This window comes from Podarcis erhardii, assembly GCF_964252035.2.
Source record: "Podarcis erhardii genome assembly, chromosome: 7".
In the NCBI taxonomy this organism is placed as follows: Eukaryota; Metazoa; Chordata; class Lepidosauria; order Squamata; family Lacertidae; genus Podarcis; species Podarcis erhardii.
In genome coordinates this window covers 11803578-11822350 of record NC_138511.1, presented here as the reverse complement: position 1 = coordinate 11822350, position 18773 = coordinate 11803578, and the positions used below count along the sequence as shown (strand labels likewise).

Below are 18773 nucleotides of genomic sequence, written 5' to 3'. Positions count from 1 at the left end.
TTTGAGGCTGTAAAGGGATTCCTGCAAGCCCCAAAAGGAATTACATCTTACCAGCTACCCATATTGAATCCCGGACGGCACCCCATGCCCCCCCCTTACGAAGGGCACTCCGTAGATGATGACACACAACGGGCCCTGATCCCCTTTTATTATAGAGGATCGCCGTCGCCGCCATCTAGTAGTGATGAAGAAACGGGGGATGAGGGGACACAAAGCAATGAGAATAAAAGAGTCACGAGGCTACAGGCTAAAAGAGACCAGAAAGACCCCGGACAGGCTAAGACAAAGACCCCCCTTTCAACGCGTCAAAACGTAGTTGAGAACCCCGTCCAAGCCAGAGAAAGCCTTTCCCCCTTGGAATCTCGTGCGCCCACTGCAGAACTTCTAGACCTCACTGCAGAAACCCCAGGAACTTCCGATCAGGTGAGCTCTACCGTGAGCTCTACCGCGGTCCAAATGCCCCTAAGGGCTTTGCCGATTCCACCACTTCAACCTGATGGACCCCCACGAATGGTTTATACACACCAACCCTTCTATACCTCGGACCTCGTAACTTGGTCAAACCAGATGCCCTCCCTGAGGGACGACCCCGATAAATGCCACCGCCAAATCAGCGCCATCTTTTCCACCCATAACCCCACCTGGCCTGATGTCCATGTCCTCCTGAACGCCCTCTTCAATGAGGCTGAGAAGGCGGATATTTTAACGAAAGCGGGGGAAGCCATAGAATCACCCGACTATCAGAGGGGACGACCCCAAGGGTTACAGGCCCTCACAGCGCAATGCCTCCGAGTCGAGCCTGCATGGGATTATAACACCACCAATGGAATCTGGTACCTGAAACTATTTAAGAAAGCCATTCTAGATGGTGTAAAGGCTGCCGGACAACGCACCGTAAATTGGACTAAAGTCCAGACGGTAATGCAAGGACCAAATGAGCACCCGTCTGATTATTATACCAGATTAGTCGCTGCCATCAAAACGTGGGGGGGAATAGACCCCGAGAATCCACAACATGAAGTAATTGTTAAAGGTTTCTTCAAGGATCAGGCCTGCCCAGACATTAGGAAAGCCCTGAATCTCCAAATTGGATACGATGGGAAGAGTATAAGCGAAATCTTATCCATCGCAAAATCCGTCTATAACTCTAGAGATGAAAGAAAGAAAAAAGAAACAAAACCTGAGGCCGAACACATCTTGGCTTTGAGCATGGAAACTACCTATGGCCTTAACCGGGGCAGAGGCCTCAGCCGCGGAAGGGGAGTCCGGGGTGGAGGACCTCCAAATCCCTATAGATCATGGGGACCAGGCACCGGAGGGTGCTACTATTGCCAAGAAGAGGGACACATAAAAAGATTCTGCCCTTACCTTAACACACCACCCTACGGAGGACAGGGCTCCCTGCCCTTCCCTACCCGAACAAACCAGCCCCCCCTCCTCCCGCAATCTAACCTAAACCAGGGGCACATTAATCATCCACCGGAAGACTACATTCCACAAATGCCTCCGAACCAAATGCCTAAGACCCAACGACCCCAACCGGGCCCAAAGACCCAGATGCCAGCCCTGAACGCGCCTACTCACCCTTGGGCAAACGCCACAGCTCCCCCTTTGCACCCCCCAAACCAGCCGCCACCTGAGGATCAAGATACTTATTGACAACCAGAAGGGGATCCCAGTCTGAGTCCAACCCAAACCATCTGCCCAGTGTTAGCGTTGTCACCGGAAGATCCTGTCTGCACTATCGAGATTGATGGCCACCCCTATCAATGTCTACTAGACACAGGGGCCACATATTCCACCTTAACCGATAGTCATCTACAACCAGGGACGGTGACCAAGAAAGTTATGGGACTAGACGGGATACCCCGCACTTGCCCACTCTCGCAACCGGCTAAAGTCACCCTTGGACCCCTACTAGCAGAACACACCTTCCTTTTAACTAGCAGTCCTGTTAATCTCCTCGGCAGAGATCTCCTATGTAAACTCAACGCCACCATAAAGTGCTCCTCAGATGGCATCTACCTATATATGCCCGAGGAATCCATCCCCGCGTTCCAGGGTATTGTACAAGAAGCGAAATTGGACCGTCAGTTTCCCGAACTCCCTCCAGAGTTAGAAAACGAATTACCCCCTTCCTTATGGGGCACTGAATCAACCTCTGTCGGACTCCTGATATCAGCCACTCCCGTTAAGATCACCTACAGAACCGACCTACCCTTCCCTTGCACCAAACAATACCCCTTGCCTAAAGAAGCCATCGAAGGGTTAACACCCATGATCGAGGACTTCCTCGAGAAAGGGATCTTAGTTCCATGCGCCTCGCCCTGCAATACTCCCGTACTCCCGGTAAAGAAGCCCTCGAAGGAGGGAGCCCCAGTCCGATACCGTTTTGTCCAGGACCTGAGACTAGTAAACCAGTTCGTAATACCCCGACACCCAGTGGTGGGCAACCCAAACTCCCTCCTGAACGCAATTCCGGCGGGAACAACTTGGTACTCTGCCGCGGACTTATGCTCCGCCTTCTTCAGCATACCCTTGGACCCAGCTAGCCAATTCCTCTTCGCTTTTACCTGGGGACCCAGTCAGTTAACTTGGACAAGGCTACCCCAGGGGTATGTGGAGTCACCTGCAATATTTTCAGCCATTTTACACCAAGATTTACAAGACATCCATCTCCCTGCAAGCTCCGCCCTCTTGCTCTACGTAGATGACCTCTTATTATGCTCTACTAGCGAAGAGGCATGCAAAATGGACACTAAACACCTCCTGTCTGAACTAGCGAGGAAGGGGCACAAAGTGTCCCCCAAGAAACTCCAATACTGTAAACAAGAAGTAAAATACCTCGGGCACATCTTGGGGGTGGGTACCCGAAGCCTCGCCACTGACAGAGTTGAAATGGTCACCAAGATCCCCCTCCCAAAAACAAAGCGACAGTTACGCGGCTTCCTTGGCATGGCCGGCTTTTGTAGAGCATGGATTGCTGGCTACGGAGAAATAACGAAGCCTCTAACCGCCATGACCCGCCAAGACCACCCAGACCCATTGGTCTGGGAAGAAGAAGCTTATAAATCCTTTGAACGTTTAAAACGAGAACTCAGATCAGCTCCTGCTTTAGGACTGCCCGACTACCGGATCCCCTTTAACTTGTTCATTCATGAACAAATGGGGGTTGCCTCAGGCGTCCTAACCCAACCCTTTCGAGGCCAGGAAAGGCCAGTAGCCTATTACAGTTTACAACTCGACACCACGGCAAAGGGGGCAGTCAGTTGCCTAAGAGCTATCGCTGCTGCTGCGCTCCTCCTGGAGAAAGCTCAAGAAACAGTCCTGGGCCATGAGATCACAATTCACGTGCCCCACTCAGTCTCAACACTCCTAACACTGAAGGGATGTCACCACTTCTCCAATTCCCGCCTCAACCGGTACGAGGCCCTTCTATTAACCCCATCAAATGTCACCATCAAGCGTGTCACTTCCCTAAATCCCGCCACCTTGCTACCCCTTCCCGACGATGGCACCCCGCATCATGACTGTGCTACCATAGTCCGACAAGCAGAAAAACCCCGAGAAGATTTAGACCACCTTCCCCTGGAAAATGCAGACTTAATAATGTATACTGATGGCAGTTCTAAAGTCATTGAAGGCATAAGAAAGACTGGGTATGCAGTGGTCTCGGACTTCGAGGTGTTAGAGTCAAATCCGATCAACCCACAATACAGCGCCCAAGCTGCCGAGTTAATTGCGCTTATACGCGCCTGCGAGATTGGCGAAGGGAAAAGGATAACCATTTATACAGACAGTAAATATTGTTTTGGGTTAGTACACACAACCGGCCAAATCTGGCTTCAGAGAGGTTTCCTGACCGCCGCCGGATCCCAAATTTCACATGCCGCTCTTGTAGAACGACTTCTGACGGCAATTCACTTACCCGCTGCGATCGCCGTTGTCCACTGTAAAGCCCATACCAAAGGCAGGGATTTAGTCTCCAAAGGAAATAGACGAGCCGACAAAGCCGCACAGATAGCTGCCCTTCGTATCCCCAACAATGACTCTGAATTCCAAGCCTTACAACTACCCACAGATCTAGACTTAACAGAGATTTATAAATCTGCACCAGAGGACGAAAGAGCCATGTGGCAATCTATAGGGGCCACGGAACAAAACGGCATCTGGGTCCTCCCCGATGGAAGAACCGTCCTTCCAAAGGCCTGGACTCCAAAAGTAGTGAGGATTCTTCACCAACGGACACACTGGGGAAAGGGGAGGTTGATGGAACATGTTATTAGATCTTGGTATGCCCCAGGGATAGCTGCCGCCGCTGTGGCAGCATCAAAGAATTGCATAACCTGTCATCGCTTCAATCCCAAGCGTGAACCTAAGAAACCACCAGGAGCTAGACCATGGACCTTTGTCCCTTTCGAAAACTTACAACTCGACTTTATCGATCTGCCCCAATGCCAGGGTTTTAAACACGCTTTAATCATAGTGGACCAATTTTCTTCATGGGTAGAGGGATTCCCTTGCCGGAAAGCTACCGCATCTGTAGTTGCTAGGGCTCTCCTACAAGATATTATTCCCCGATATGGAATACCTCGTCGCCTAGACAGCGACAGAGGATCTCACTTTACTGCCGAAATAGTGCAATTAGTGGCCAAAGCCCTCCAAATTAAATGGGACCTCCACACACCATATCACCCGCAGTCCTCTGGCCAAGTAGAACGAATGAACCAAGAAATAAAAATACAGTTGGGAAAACTTTGCAACCTTACGGGCTTGAAGTGGGTCAATGCACTCCCACTGGTCCTCCACAATATACGTAGTGCCCCAACTGAACGTTTGAAGCTCTCCCCATTCGAACTTTTATTTGGGAGACCCCCACCAGTCTACAACACTCTATTCCCACTCTCAGAGCTGGATCTGGGAGAAGCAGAACTTACTAATTATGTTATTCAGCTCCAGACACAGCTACAACGCCTCCATCAGTATGCTGCCATTGAAGGACAGAACCTACCCATCGACGTCCAAGCCCACTCCTTCCATCCCGGAGATTGGATCCTAACCAAGGTCTATCAAAAGGAACCGCTCCAACCAGCGTGGGAAGGTCCCTACCAGGTCCTCTTGACTTCACCAACAGCCGTGAAGGTAGGCGAAAAGAACTCCTGGTTACACCACACTAGGTGTAAGTCATCGCCCCCTCCCCAAGAACCAGAGGACAGTCTCGGCGAGGACTTCACCTTTTCGACCCCGCCCAACCCACCAATTTCATACATCGACGACGACGACGACCAACAGACCGGACCAGATCGGGGTCAGAATCGGGCCCAACAGACCGGACCAGATCGGGGCCAGAATCGGGCCCAACAGACCGGACCAGATCGGGGCCAGAATCGGGCCCAACAGACCGGACCAGATCGGGGCCAGAATCGGGCCCAACAGACCGGACCAGATCGGAGCCAAGTTCGGGCTCAACAGACCGGACCTGAAACAGCAACACCCAACTGGACATCCGAAATCATCCCGGATTCCGACGCTATCAAGCTCCGTCTGAAGCGCGTTTGACAGCTCCTTCCGCCTGACAGCTCGTTTGACAGCTCCCCTGACAGCCCGTTTGACAGCTCCCCTGACAGCTCGTTTGACAGCTCCCCTGACAGCTCGTTTGACAACTCCCCGGACAGCTCGTTTGACAGCACCCCCCGTTCAACACCTCCTCCCGTCTGACAGCTCACCTGACAGCCCTCTCGTTTGACAGCTCTTCTAACACACTTGATCATGGACCTCATTTTCATCTTCCTCCTCATCGGAACCCTGACCCAATGTGCAGCAACACCCACGAACCACTGTATTGGGCTACCCACGGACTACCATTTCCTGGACTATCACCGAGTGGAGACTGGGGGGAAGTCAAATCCTGCCCGAATGGGGGACTTTGACTTCTGCCTCCCCGAATCTCGGACATTGTTGCGCCATTCCCTCGTACCCCGACTAACTGATAATGAATATTGGGAACTTTTCATTCGGGACAAAAATTTACACCGAATTGGGTCAGCTGCCATCACCATTGACCGTTCCTACTACCGCCTGCAGTGTAAAAACGGGACTCATTTCCTTTACGGAGGCGGGGAACTTTTGAGAAACCCGAATTGGACCGAAGTTGAGAAAGGAGGGGCCACATCATCGTACACTGACACAACGGACCCCTCAGACAACCTAATCTTCGGATTCCAATGCCTCCTCATGATCCCGGAACCCAGAAAACCCCAGCTTCAAGGACTTTGCCTAAGGGGGTTCTGCTGCCTCTGGAACCTCGGAGCCACTCATGACTGGAAGGGGGCAGAATACCTAGAAGGTTGGTACCACCCAGCTCACCCCTCTCGACCCCCCACATGGGATGTCGCTGGACCTTTGAGATGTGGGGGCATAGCCAGAGACCGGCGACTCTTGAACACCACCGACCCACTTCATCCTCTCGGCACGGCACCCCGACAACTTGGCAGCGACGCCTCGCCCCCGGGAGAGGATCTTCTTTCCTCCTGGGAGCAGAACTCCTACATCAGACTCCTCAGCCGAGTGGCCCAAGAGGCGCCCTATCCGGAGTGCTGGGTCTGTGCCCATGCGCCCAGCCACCTCCAGCAAAGCCTCCCCCTTGTTCCGGTACCAGTGACTATACAACAGTTCCAGTCCGGAGATGTCGCCTCCTGGAATTTAACAGCATTGAACTTAACGCATCAATACCTGTATCTGACTGGCCCTACGAAGGGACCCCTTTGCCGCACTTTCACCGGAGAAGGGACATTTATTGGGTCCAGTACCTGCGTCTCCAACTTAGAACTCCTACCAAATGGCCAAGCCACTGTCACCGATGTGACAGGATCACGGACTTTCCAAGATCTCACTCTCGCTTGGGCCAGCGTCATCGGACACCCTCCGACCTGGCAACCTCAGCATACCGACTCTCTGTTATTACAAGCCTTTGCCTCGGGGAGGATGGAATCCTACCTCAGTGGCTTATTTTGGGTATGTGGCCATCGTGCATATACCTGGGTGAGTCCACATATGTCGGGCTCCTGCTTCGTGGGTTACATCGTCCCGGGCATCCGAGTAGTCCCTCATCTGCCCCCGGGGAGGCAGAGGAATAAAAGGGACCAGAAGGGACTATCAGACCTATCTGACGTCGCTGCAAACGGGGAGACCGTAGGACGGGCACTCTTCCCCGCCTACGGGGCAGGATCTAACCACGTCGACATCCTCCGACTCACCGACATCCTCCTCAAGTTTATGCAAGAAACAACCCAAATCACCGACTCTCTGGTGTCGGAGCTGTCAGAGGTGCGCCAGATGGGCTTGCAGACTAGGATCGCGACGGACTTTTTGCTGTCCAGCCAAGGTGGGACATGTGCGTTAATAGGGACAGAGTGCTGTACATACGTAACTGACCAGACCCTAAATATCACCGGACATCTGAATAACATCCATGAGCTGGCAGGAAGGCTGACCGAAATACAGCACGAGGGACTGTCCGATGTAGACTTATGGAACTGGCTGCCCAAACTCGGATGGCTCCGACAGCTACTTAAGGTGATATTGCTTGCTGCCCTTATTGTCGTCCTTTGCATCTCTGTACTCTGCTGTACCATACACTGTGTCTCCCCTTGCTGCTCTCTTCTCCGCTGTCCTACTCAATCCACCCCTCTTTCCCTCCGAGCCTATTCCCGCTCCCGTAACGGCCCCATCTTCCCTGAATACGTGCAAATGAGACACTTGGGGGAAGGAGAGTACGAAATCACAGGGGTATAGGGTGCGGAGAAAGGATTTGCAAGTTCTTACAGAACTTTGATGCAAATCTATCTCCGAATGGGGGACTGATACGGAAGGAGAGGGGGGGGGCACCTTTCCTCACCTCCTTCTCCTCAAAGGGGGCCCGAGGCGATGACCTCGATGACGCCCAGCCCCTGAACCCCTACACTGTTGCACAAGCACCACACTATACCCCTTGACCTTATAAATATTCCTTATCTCTCTATACGGGCGGAATAAGCCCTTCTTTCCTATGCCTTTTCTATGCCTTCCTTTCGCCCTATTCTCAACATGAGTTGACCGTATCAAACTAAACCCTCCATTGACTATAATGGCCGCGCCTCAGCCAATCAGGAGCGTGCCTTCCCCTGCAGGAGCTAGCTCGGAAGCTCTTGCACGCCTCATTTAACCTCCTGACAAGTTGCTGACGGCCCCCCGCTGCGAGAACAATGGAACCGAAACCAGCGACCTCGTAAAACTGTCAAAGTCTGGTTACAATGTATCCATTTGTTTCCGTTTCCAATGTACAATATACACTTGACCGGCGAGGCGGCCGAAAGCTTCGGAAAATGATATAAAATCAGCCAAAGCTCCGATTTTCTTCGTTCCGACATCGTTCTACTCTGTTCCCTCTGGACTCCATGTTGCTGCCCCACTGCCATAATCCCCTGTGCGACAGGTCACGTACTCAGGAAGACCCTAATCCGATCGGATCGTTCTGCCAAACCCTTCCTCCGGGCAATGCCAAGTGGCAGACGATGCATATCTGTTCCATTGTCTTGCCACCACCTGTACTCAGGAAATGTTTATCCATGTTATCTATGCATATCCCTTCACTCTGCATATCTCCCCCTCCCTTCCTGAAATGCTAATAAGTGTAACCCTACCTGACCGTAATGTATTCATGACGTGTTTACATGTAACCCAACCTTCCCATGATGTATTCATGACGTTTTCCTGCATTGTATTCTGGGACTTGGAGGGAACTTTTAAAAGTCTATGTCGCCCCATTCTCGGGGTTCAATCTCATCTTGAACCTGTTGGCCAATAAACTCGGATCTCCGCATTTTGCTCCGTCTCTGGCTGAACTCATTTCTTCCGCTAGGACCCGCGGACTTAGTCCGACGTGCTGGGTGGCAGGGCAACTCCGCACCCAGATTTTACCGTAACAGCGCCCCAGAGGCCATGCAGTCTGACCCCTCCCCCCAAAAGCTGGGATCAGCACTGCCTGCCCCACTCCACCACTGTCCTGTGTGAACCCAGGCCATTGCATGCTGTGCTGCAGAAACTCTGCCTGCTGCAGGATAGCAGGCTTTAGGTGACTCGAGTGAGTGAGCCAAGCCACATTGTCTTGAGAGCATATGAACATGCTCCTTGGAGTCATTCCTCATTGGGGAGCAGGGGCATTGACCCCCAATTAGACGGCTCTCTTAGATCCAGAAGCCTTGTCCCTAGATCTCTCCTCTGCCCTTCCTTTCACTGTCCTTTGGGAGTTCTGTGCTGCCCCAAAGATGTGAAGGGGATGGTTCTTGACTCTTGCAGGCCAACTGACATAACTGGACCCTCCTCCCTGGGAAGATTTTGAGCAGAGGTCAGATGGCAGGGATTTTTGAGCCGTGCATTGCAGGGGGTTGGGCTAGATGAACTTTGGGGGGGTCCCGTCCAACTCTATGATCTGGAGGCAGGGGGGTGGGGGAGAGAAAGATGCAACTCACACAGTCCCTCCTCACAGTCAAAGTGGTGCAACCCGCTTACCATTCTTTTGGGGGGGATGCCCTCTGGGGCTGACTTGACACATGACTCCTCCAGGAAGGCGTTGCTGACCAATCCGATGACTCCACACAGCAACTCCTACAAGGACCCTCCTCCCATTGGCTAGAGATGGGGTGGGGGCGGGCAACATCTGCTTTGCTGGGTCGCCTGGCTTGGCAGCTCAGCCCCAGCTCTGAGAGGCAGCCAGCAACCCCAAACTCTCCCCTCCTTGCTTTGTGCTTCTGGTTCTGCTGCCGCCCCAACCCTTGGTGTCTGCTTCCTCTCATTGTCCCTCCCTGCCTGGATGGCTGAGGGCCTTCCCATTTGTTTTGTACTCAATTGAAGGCAGGTTCAGGAAGTTATAACTGGGGACCCCTCCTTCTCCCCCAATTCTCTCCTTCCTTGAGGGTTTTAAAGCAGCGGTCAAAGCACCTCCTGTTAGGATTGCTTTACTTGTGACACCCGCCTTACAAGGGGGTTGGCCTTGATGACCCTTGCTCATTTTATAACACAAATAAACAGCCCAAACAGAAATACAAACAATACAAATTTTTGTCTTATCCTTATTTTTTCTAAACATTGTTAGGTGGGCTTCCCCAAGTCCCCACTATCTGATTTTCATTTTACCTCATCTTTAGCAGTTTACATGTATCATAATTTCTAACCATTTTTTTTATCACACTTACTTTTACCATAAAAATCTTCACATTTTATCACTTACAAATACAGTGGTACCTCAGGTTACATACACTTTAGGTTACATACATCGTGCTCCAGCGGCGCAGCGGCAGCAGGAGGCCCCATTAGCTAAAGTGGTGCTTCAGGTTAAGAACAGTTTCAAGTTAAGAACAGACCCACAGAATGAATTAAGTTCTTAACCCGAGGTACCACTGTATTTTAAAATAGTACAGTGGTGTCCCGCAAGACGAATGCCGCGCAAGACGGAAAACCCGCTAGACGAAAGGGCTTTCCGTTTTGGAGGTGCTTCGCAAAACGAATTTCCTATGGGCTTGCTTCGCAAGACGAAAATGTCTTGCGAGTTCCTGCAGGTTTTTTCCCCTCCCCCCCCCTTTTCCTAAGCCGCTAAGCCGCTTATCAGCTGATCCGCTAAGCCGCTTAACAGCTGATCCGCTAAGCCGCTTATCAGCTAAGCCGCTAATAGCGCTAATCCGCTAATGGGCTTGCTTCGCAAGACGAAAAAAAACGCAAGACGAAGAGACTCGCGGAACGGATTCTTTTCGTCTTGCGAGGCACCACTGTATTAAAGTGAAGCACCACTTTAGCTAATGGAGCCTCCTGCTGCCGCTGCACCGCTGCTGCACAATTTCTGTTCTCGTCCTGAAGCAAAGTTCTTAACCTGAAGCACTATTTCTGGGTTAGCAGAGTCTGTAACCTGAAGTGTATGTAACCTGAAGCGTATGTAACCTGAAGCGTATGTAACCTGAGGTACCACTGTACACTATCTTCTACTTCTAACCCTACAGCCTATATCCCCTTCCAAAGCTATTCTAAGATTTAAATATTAACATATTTTTTCAAATATTCCTTAAACTTCTTCCAGTCTTCTTCCACCGTCTCTTCTCTCTGGTCTCGGAGTCACGTAGTCAGTTCAGCAAGTTCCATATAGTCCATCATCTTCATCTGCCATACTCCAAGGAAGTCTTTTGCCATTCAGGTGCCCTCCAGGACGTTGCTAGACTACCACTCCCATCATGCTCCTGACCGTGGGCCATGGGGGCTGCAGGGAGGTGGACCCTGCACACCCAACCTCTGGGAGGCAACAGGCTGGCGAAAAGCCACTCCAAAGCTTGGTGCTGATTGGACATTGGTGGGCAGGTGGGCACCAGCCCAAAGTGCAGCATCCTGCTTCTCGGGCAAGGGGGGACTGTGGAACTCCCTCCCACAAGAGGCAGTATTGGGCACCAACTTGGACGGTGAAAAGAGGAGTCATGGAGGACAGGGCTGCTAGTGGCCATGCTGGGGCTCCGTGGTCAGAGGGAGCAATTCTTCTGAATCCCAGTTCCTGGAAACCACAGGAGGGCTCTTGTGCCTGGGTCCTACTTGGGGGTTTCCCCTAATAGGCACCTGGTTGGAGACTGTGAGGATGCTGGTCTAGATGGGCCCCTTTTCACCCTGTCCAGCAGGTGGTTCTTAGGTTCTTACATGCTAGATGCAGTACAGTTTTTTTATTCTATTTTCAATCGCATCTCCCCCTCGCACCGCCCCCAATATATTATAAGTAATTGAATCACAATTTGAATACAGTCATATCTCAGGTTACAGATGCTTTGGGTTGTGTGATTTCGGGTTGTGCACCACGCCAAACCCGAAAGTAACGGAACGGGTTACTTCTGTGTTTCAGCACATGCGCAGAAGCGCTAAATCGCACATTGTGCATGCACGGAAGCGCCAAATAGCAACCCGCATGTGCGCAGTCGCGGCGCTGCAGATTGCAAACGTGCTTCCCGCACAGATCACGTTCGCAACCCAATCGTCCACTGTACTGAAGTACAGTGGTGCCTCGCAAGACGAAATTAATCCGTTCCGTGAGGCTCTTCGTATAGCGGTTTTTTCATCTTGCGAAGCAAGCCCATTGACAGCTTAGTGGATTAGCGCTATTAGCGGTTTAGCGGCTTTTAGCAGCTTTTAGCGGCTTATCAGCTTAGCGGATCAGCTGATAAGCGGCTTAGCTGCTTAGAAAAAGGGGGGGAAAGGGGGGGGAAACCCACAGGAACTCGCAAGACATTTTCGTCTTGCGAAGCAAGCCCATAGGGAAATTCGTTTTGCGAAGCGCCTCCAAAACGGAAAACCCTTTCGTCTAGCGGGTTTTCCGTCTTGCGAGGCGTTCGTCTTGCGGGGCACCACTGTATTGAGATGGTGATACAATAAAATGCAGTGTAGGAGACACAGTTGAAAATACATTGAGGAATCAATATAAATATTTAGCATTACTTTGTCTTCCATCTGCAACTGCAGACACACAGACACACCTCAGGCCACTTGAAAATTACAAACTGACAACCCATGGACCACCGACTAGAAACTCCCCCGAGATAGAGAATGTGATGGGGGGGGGGGCTAGATGTAACTTCCATAAAACTCCCTCTCCCCCCCCCCCATTTTTCATAGTTGGTGTCCTCCTGACCCAGGGGACCTGGGTTCGAATTCCTAACCCAGCCAAAAAGCTCAGCCAGGTGTTGGATTTGTTCATCTGGCTTGCAGGGGGGGGGGGAATCCAAAGGCTGCACACCCATATACACCCCACACCCTGAAGCTTGACTTCTTGCCTTCTTCCTCCCCAGGTGAACTTCCGTGGGTCGGGGACCAGCAAAGGCTGCTGGGCCGAGCGGACGCATGTTGAGAAATGCCTCCTGGTGCTGACAGTGGCCCTCTCAGCTGGCTTCCTGGCCTGCATCTGTGTGCTGCTGTTCCAGTTCCGAACCAGTGAGTCCCCCTCCTGGCTTACACTAAGACTGCACTGCCCCCTGCTGGCGCCCTCCAAGTGGTTTTGGACTACACTTCCCAGCAGCCCCTTGCAACTCTCAGGCCAGTGTAATGGACTTCGGTTTAACAGATGGTATCCAGCCAAGTTCCACTCCTCAGGGTAGACCTATTGAAATTTAAGGCCATGACCGGAGAAAGTGGGAAGAGAAAAGCCTTCTCTCTGTGTGTCTCACCACTCTAGAGCTTGTGGCCACCCAGTGAAGCTGAATGCTGGAAGATTCACGACAGACAAAGGGAAGTCCTTCTTCATGCAGCACATAGTTAAACTGCGGAACTCCCTGCCACAGGAGGCAGCGGTGGATATCAGCTTTAAAAGAGAGGATTGGGTGAATTCATTGCGGAGGAGAGGGCTGTCAGTGGCTGCTAGACACGACAGTTGGGGTCAGCAGTGCTGCTGAATCCCAGTTCCTGGAAACCATAATGGGCATCTGGTTGGGCCACTGTTAAGAAGAGGAAGCTGGCTTGCTGGGCCATATTCTTATGACTGGGTGGCTTCATTAATTTCAGTGGGTCTACCCTGTGTTTCATTTCTATTTGCCTCCCCAGGGATGCCTAAATGAATGAAAATAGCTCCTAATTCACATGCATTTGAGTTGTGCATGACCGCGCACACAAACGCCGCTTGCGGGGGCGGAATGGGGGTGGAGTGGTCCGTAACGGATTCATGTGCGGTGTCTTGGAACGGAAGACCCGTGTAAGCGGGGATTCCCCTGTAAGTAATCCTGTGACCCTGACCAGCCCTTGCTGCCCCTTTCCTCCAGGGCTCTGCCTGACGGAGTCTTGCATCTCCGTGACCAGCTCCATCCTGAGCTCGCTGGACCGGACAGTGGACCCCTGCGAGGACTTCTTCAGCTATGCCTGCGGGGGCTGGATCAAGGCCAACCCCATCCCCGACGGCCATTCCCGCTGGGGGACCTTCAACAAACTCTGGGAGCACAACCAGGCCATCCTCAAGCACCTTCTGGGTGAGACCCTGGGATGGGAGACTCATCTCTTCCCATGGAATCTGCAAAGAAGAGCGGGGAAAATCTGCAAGGGCTGCCACCTGAGTCTGGCAGGAGCATGAAACAGGGTCTTTTCCAGCAGATTGTCAGTGCAAGGAATTCTGCTTGTGCAATGAGGCTCCCCACCCACCCAATTTCCTCCTTCCCCACACCATAAATTAGCAACACTTTTAATCCTAGATTAGTGGTTCCCAAGTTTTTGGGAGCCAACGCCCCCTTGGTTCCATAAACCCATCCCCAGTGCCCCCTACCCTGTTGAAAGCAAGAGTCAGAACAGCAGTCTGCACGTCTTGCTTAGGAAGAAATTCACACAATTAAATTCAAGGCAGTAATTAATTGCACATTTTTCAATACCCAACCAGCATGTTTAGTTTAATTAACTAACTCCTAACAGAGCTGATGAAATTGCCCGCATCTTCTGGCTCCATTTAAATAGGTTTCCAGGACACTTTTACTGTCTTTATCTCTTGTGCATTTGCCACCCTGCACTCCCTTTGGGAGGAAGGGCGAGGTTATAAATTGAGTGAGTAAGTAAGTAAGTAATAAATTCATCCTAGAGGTTCCTCCAACTCTCTGGGGCAGACCTGGGGTGACTGTGGGGCACAGGAGGGGGTCAGGACGTCCTGTTGCACAATTGGAAATCCTTGCGCTGGCAGGAGGCCTTGCAGTTTCCATTTTCTTTCTGCTTTCTGGGGGTGTTTTGACCTTTCGGGGCTTCTGGGAGGGAGAGAGGACAGATAGAAGGAAGCAGTCCGGCTGCCTTGGAAGGGAAAGGGGGGGGGCTGAGTACCATTTGTTTCCCTCTTGCCTGTGCTCTGCTGAAGCCCCCCAATTCTTGAAGGCAGGCGGCAAGTCTTGCTGGGAGCTGCACAAGCAAAGGTTAGGTGGATCACTGGTAGAACATACATGTGGCATGTGGTCGCTCTCTTCCTCTCTCTCTCATGCACTCCTTCAGTCTTCATTGAGATGGAGAGTTGGAAACAAACCCAAACGGTATTGCTGTGCAGGTATTGCTGCGCAGACCAAAGGGGTCACCGAGACCAGCATTATGTGAACAGCAGTGGGGAGATTGCAGCAGCCTCCCCCTGCCCCCAGCTCCCTTCGACATCTAGCATTCAGAGGTATACTCCCTCCGGGACTGGAGGCTCATGTTTTCATAGTTGTCAATTTCCCATATCTCTGTGAAATGGTGTGGTGCTGGGCGGGGGTGGGGTGGGGAATGAGCTGTCAATGCTAGCCGCTCTTCTTGTCCCATCTAGTGGCAGTGAGTTCCACAAGCCCATCACCTCCGATTCTCAAGGCCGGTGGCTCCCTAGAAAAAAACTCTCCTCTCCACCTTTCCATGCATGTACAACAGCTGAACAGAAAACAGGCTTTGCAGTTTTCTGGAGGTGGAAGTTGAAGGGCAGGGAAACTTCAGTTCACCCCGGCCCCCAAGCTGTGATTCCTACGTTTCCGGAGGGAGTTGAACTAGGGTCCCTTTCAACTCTGCAGTTCTGCAGTTCTTCGTCTTGTGCCTGGCAGCGAAGGGGGTTGGGTGTGGCATTGCTGACTGGAGCTTGTCTCTCTCTCTCTCCAGAGAACACTACGGCCCAGGTGTCCAGCGAGGCAGAACGCAAAGTCCAGCGCTACTACCAGTCCTGCATGAACGAGACCAAGATTGAGGAGCTGCAGGCCGCGCCTCTGGTGGACCGCATCAAGAAGGTGAGGGAGCCCAGGGAACGTGGGCCAGGAGCCAGGCAGGCAGGCTAAGAGGCTGGGCGGAAGAGGAGAAGCCAGCGTTGGGCTTTCTTCCTTTTTTCTTTTCTCTCTCTTTTGATATTGATATTTTATCGAAAGGTTTTCAGTTACGAAGAAATAAAGTGATGCAAAGAAAAAAGAAGACACCAAAATGTGTAGACAAATGTGAATATATACGAAAAAATGCCCATACATTTTTTATAAGTTTGATATTATTACCCTAATACATAGGTAAATATTAAAAGCCTACTACATTTTGTATAAACTTTCTTAAAAATGGCAAGAAGGCCACTGGGGAAGAGGTTGGTCATTGTTTGTGGTTTGAGTCTGTGGTCGAAGATCTCCCAGGTCCAGCTTTTTGAGAATTATTAGCTTTGCTCTGAAATGTTTTGTACGCTGATTGGAGAGTGTTGTCCAAAACCATCACCACCACCATCATCCATCATCATCATCATTATTATTACATTACTGAAGCTAAAACATTGTCCCACTATTTAGGTAAGATAGAATCTCCTAATTCTTTATTCCAATTATTTCTCAGATCGTGCACATCAAACTGATTAGTCGAAACCAAGTACAGTGGTGCCTGGCAAGACGAAATTAATCCGTTCCACGAGTCTCTTCGTCTAGCGTTTTTTTCGTCTTGCAAATCAAGCCCATTGACGGATTAGCGCTATTAGCGGCTTTTAGCGGCTTAGCGGATAAGCAGATAAGCGGCTTAGTGGCTTAGAAAAAGGGGGGGAAGGGGAAAAAAACGCAGGAACTCACAAGACATTTTCGTCTTGCGAAGCAAGCCCATAGGAAATTCGTTTTGCGAAGCACCTCCAAAACGGAAAACCCTTTCGTCTAGCGGGTTTTCCGTCTTGCGAGGCATTCGTCTTGTGGGGCACCACTGTATTTGTTTTTTTTTAAAAAAAAAAAAACAGTCACCAGCTTTTTGATCTCAAAGGATTTTACCAGTTGTTCTTACAGTTCAGGTGCATTGCTCTGTGAATCCATTCCTTCATGCAATAATTGCAAGCCATAATGAATTGAAAAAAATGTTTAAAAGTACTTTTCCCAAAATACTAGAGACCTTTTTGTTGGGGATAATTCAGACAGAAATTCCCAGATGCCAAAATGTTATTTATGTATGCCACTGCTGCAGCCCGTGTTTCGTTAGCCCCCAAATGGAAAACAAGCGAGGTCGCAACTAAAGAAGAACGGCAACTTAAGCTGATGGAATATGCGAAGCTTGCAGACTTTTTTTTTTTAAATAATTTTTATTCATTTTCCAAACATTTTTGTACAATCTACTCATACTTTATCACACAGTCATCAATTTTTTACTTCCCTCAATTTATCTGCCAATCTTTCGTTACAGTTTCTGTTGTTAACGCATTTCTAAACTTACTATTGCTTTTAGCCATTCCTCTACCTTTCACTTACTTCTTTTTTACAATATTTCTTAATTTTTCACAGAGATTCTTCAAAACCAACAAGCGTTGTCTGTACATCACATATGCCTTTCAGATACTCTGTAAATCTCCCCCAGTCCTCAATAAACTTTTGGTCTTTCTGATAACGAATCTTCCCAGTCAGTTTATCCAATTCTGCATATTCAGTTGGTTTCATTCTCCATTCTTCCACTGTTGGAATTTCTTCCTGCTTCCATCTTTGCGCCAGAAGTATTCTTGCTGCTGTTACTGCGTATTGGAAAAGTTTGCAGTCTTTTCTATTAATTTCATTACCTACCAATCCTAATATGAAGGCCTCTGGTTTTTTAACAAATGTATATCTCAACATTTTTTTCAATTCATTATATATCATTTCCCAGAAGCCTTATACCTTTTTACATTCCCACCACATATGATAGAAAGTTCCTTCTTTTTCTTTACATTTCCAACACTTGTCACATGTTTTATACATTTTAGCCAATTTTACTGGTGTTATGTACCATCTATAGACCATTTTCATTACATTTTCCTTCAATGCGGTACACGCTATAAATTTTAACCTTTCATTCCATAATTTCATCCAGTCATCATATTGTATGTTATAACCGAAATCTCTGGCCCAATGTATCATTACCGATTTTACCTCTTCATCTTTTGTATGCCATTCCAGCAACATTTTATACATTTTAGACAAATTTTTATATTCATTGTTCAATACCTCAATTTGAAATTTTGATTCTTTCCCTTCATATCCACACATTTTATAGTCTTTTTTAAACATTTCATTGATCTGATAATAATGCAACCAGTCATAAACAAATTCTTTCACCTCTTCATAAGTTTTCATTTTCCATTTTCCCCCCTCTCTCACTATCAATTCTCCATAAGTTATCCACCTCCCCCTCATATTTATCTTTTTCACACTCATCACTTCCAATGGTGAGATCCAATGGGGGAGTCTTGATTCCAACAAATTTTTGTACCTCTCCCACACCTCTATCAATGATCTTCGGAAGATGTGGTTTTCAAAGCCTTTATGAATTTTCCTCTTTTCATACCATAGATATGCATGCCACCCAAATCTGTTGTCAAATCCTTCTAAATCCAACAACTCTCCATTCCTCAATTTAATCCATTCCTTTAGCCAACATATGCATGATGCTTCATAATATAATTTCAAATCTGGCAGGGCAAAGCCACCTCTTTCTCTCGCATCTGTTAATAACTTAAACTGGATCCTTGGTTTCTTGCCCTGCCAGATATATCTTGAAATTATTTTTTGCCATTCTTTGAAGATTGATGCCCCTTTAATTATTGGCAGTGATTGGAATAGAAATAACATCCTTGGCAGCACACTCATCTTTATCGTAGATATCCTTCCCCAAAAAGATAATTTCAATCTTCCCCACACCTCCAAATCCCTTTTTATTCCATTCCAAACAGGTAGGTAGTTGTTTTGGTACAAATCAATATTCTTGGGGGTTAACCATATTCCTAAGTATTTCACTTTATTCACCACTTCCAACCCTGTCCTTTGTTGCAT

The 18773-nt window shown here is 49.5% G+C and overlaps 1 protein-coding gene across 5 annotated transcripts in view; it reads left to right on the top strand.

Annotated features, from left to right (window-relative positions):
- ECE1 (endothelin converting enzyme 1) overlaps positions 1–18773 on the top strand; it is an 80172-nt gene that overhangs the window by 36757 nt on the left and 24642 nt on the right. For all 5 annotated transcript variants that reach the window (XM_081870926.1, XM_081870928.1, XM_081870924.1 and 2 more), the window contains 3 exons: positions 12849–12990; positions 13812–14015; positions 15634–15758. In XM_081870926.1, coding sequence (XP_081727052.1) covers positions 12849–12990; positions 13812–14015; positions 15634–15758 — 471 coding nt within the window. The remainder of the gene's footprint in view (positions 1–12848; positions 12991–13811; positions 14016–15633; positions 15759–18773) is intronic.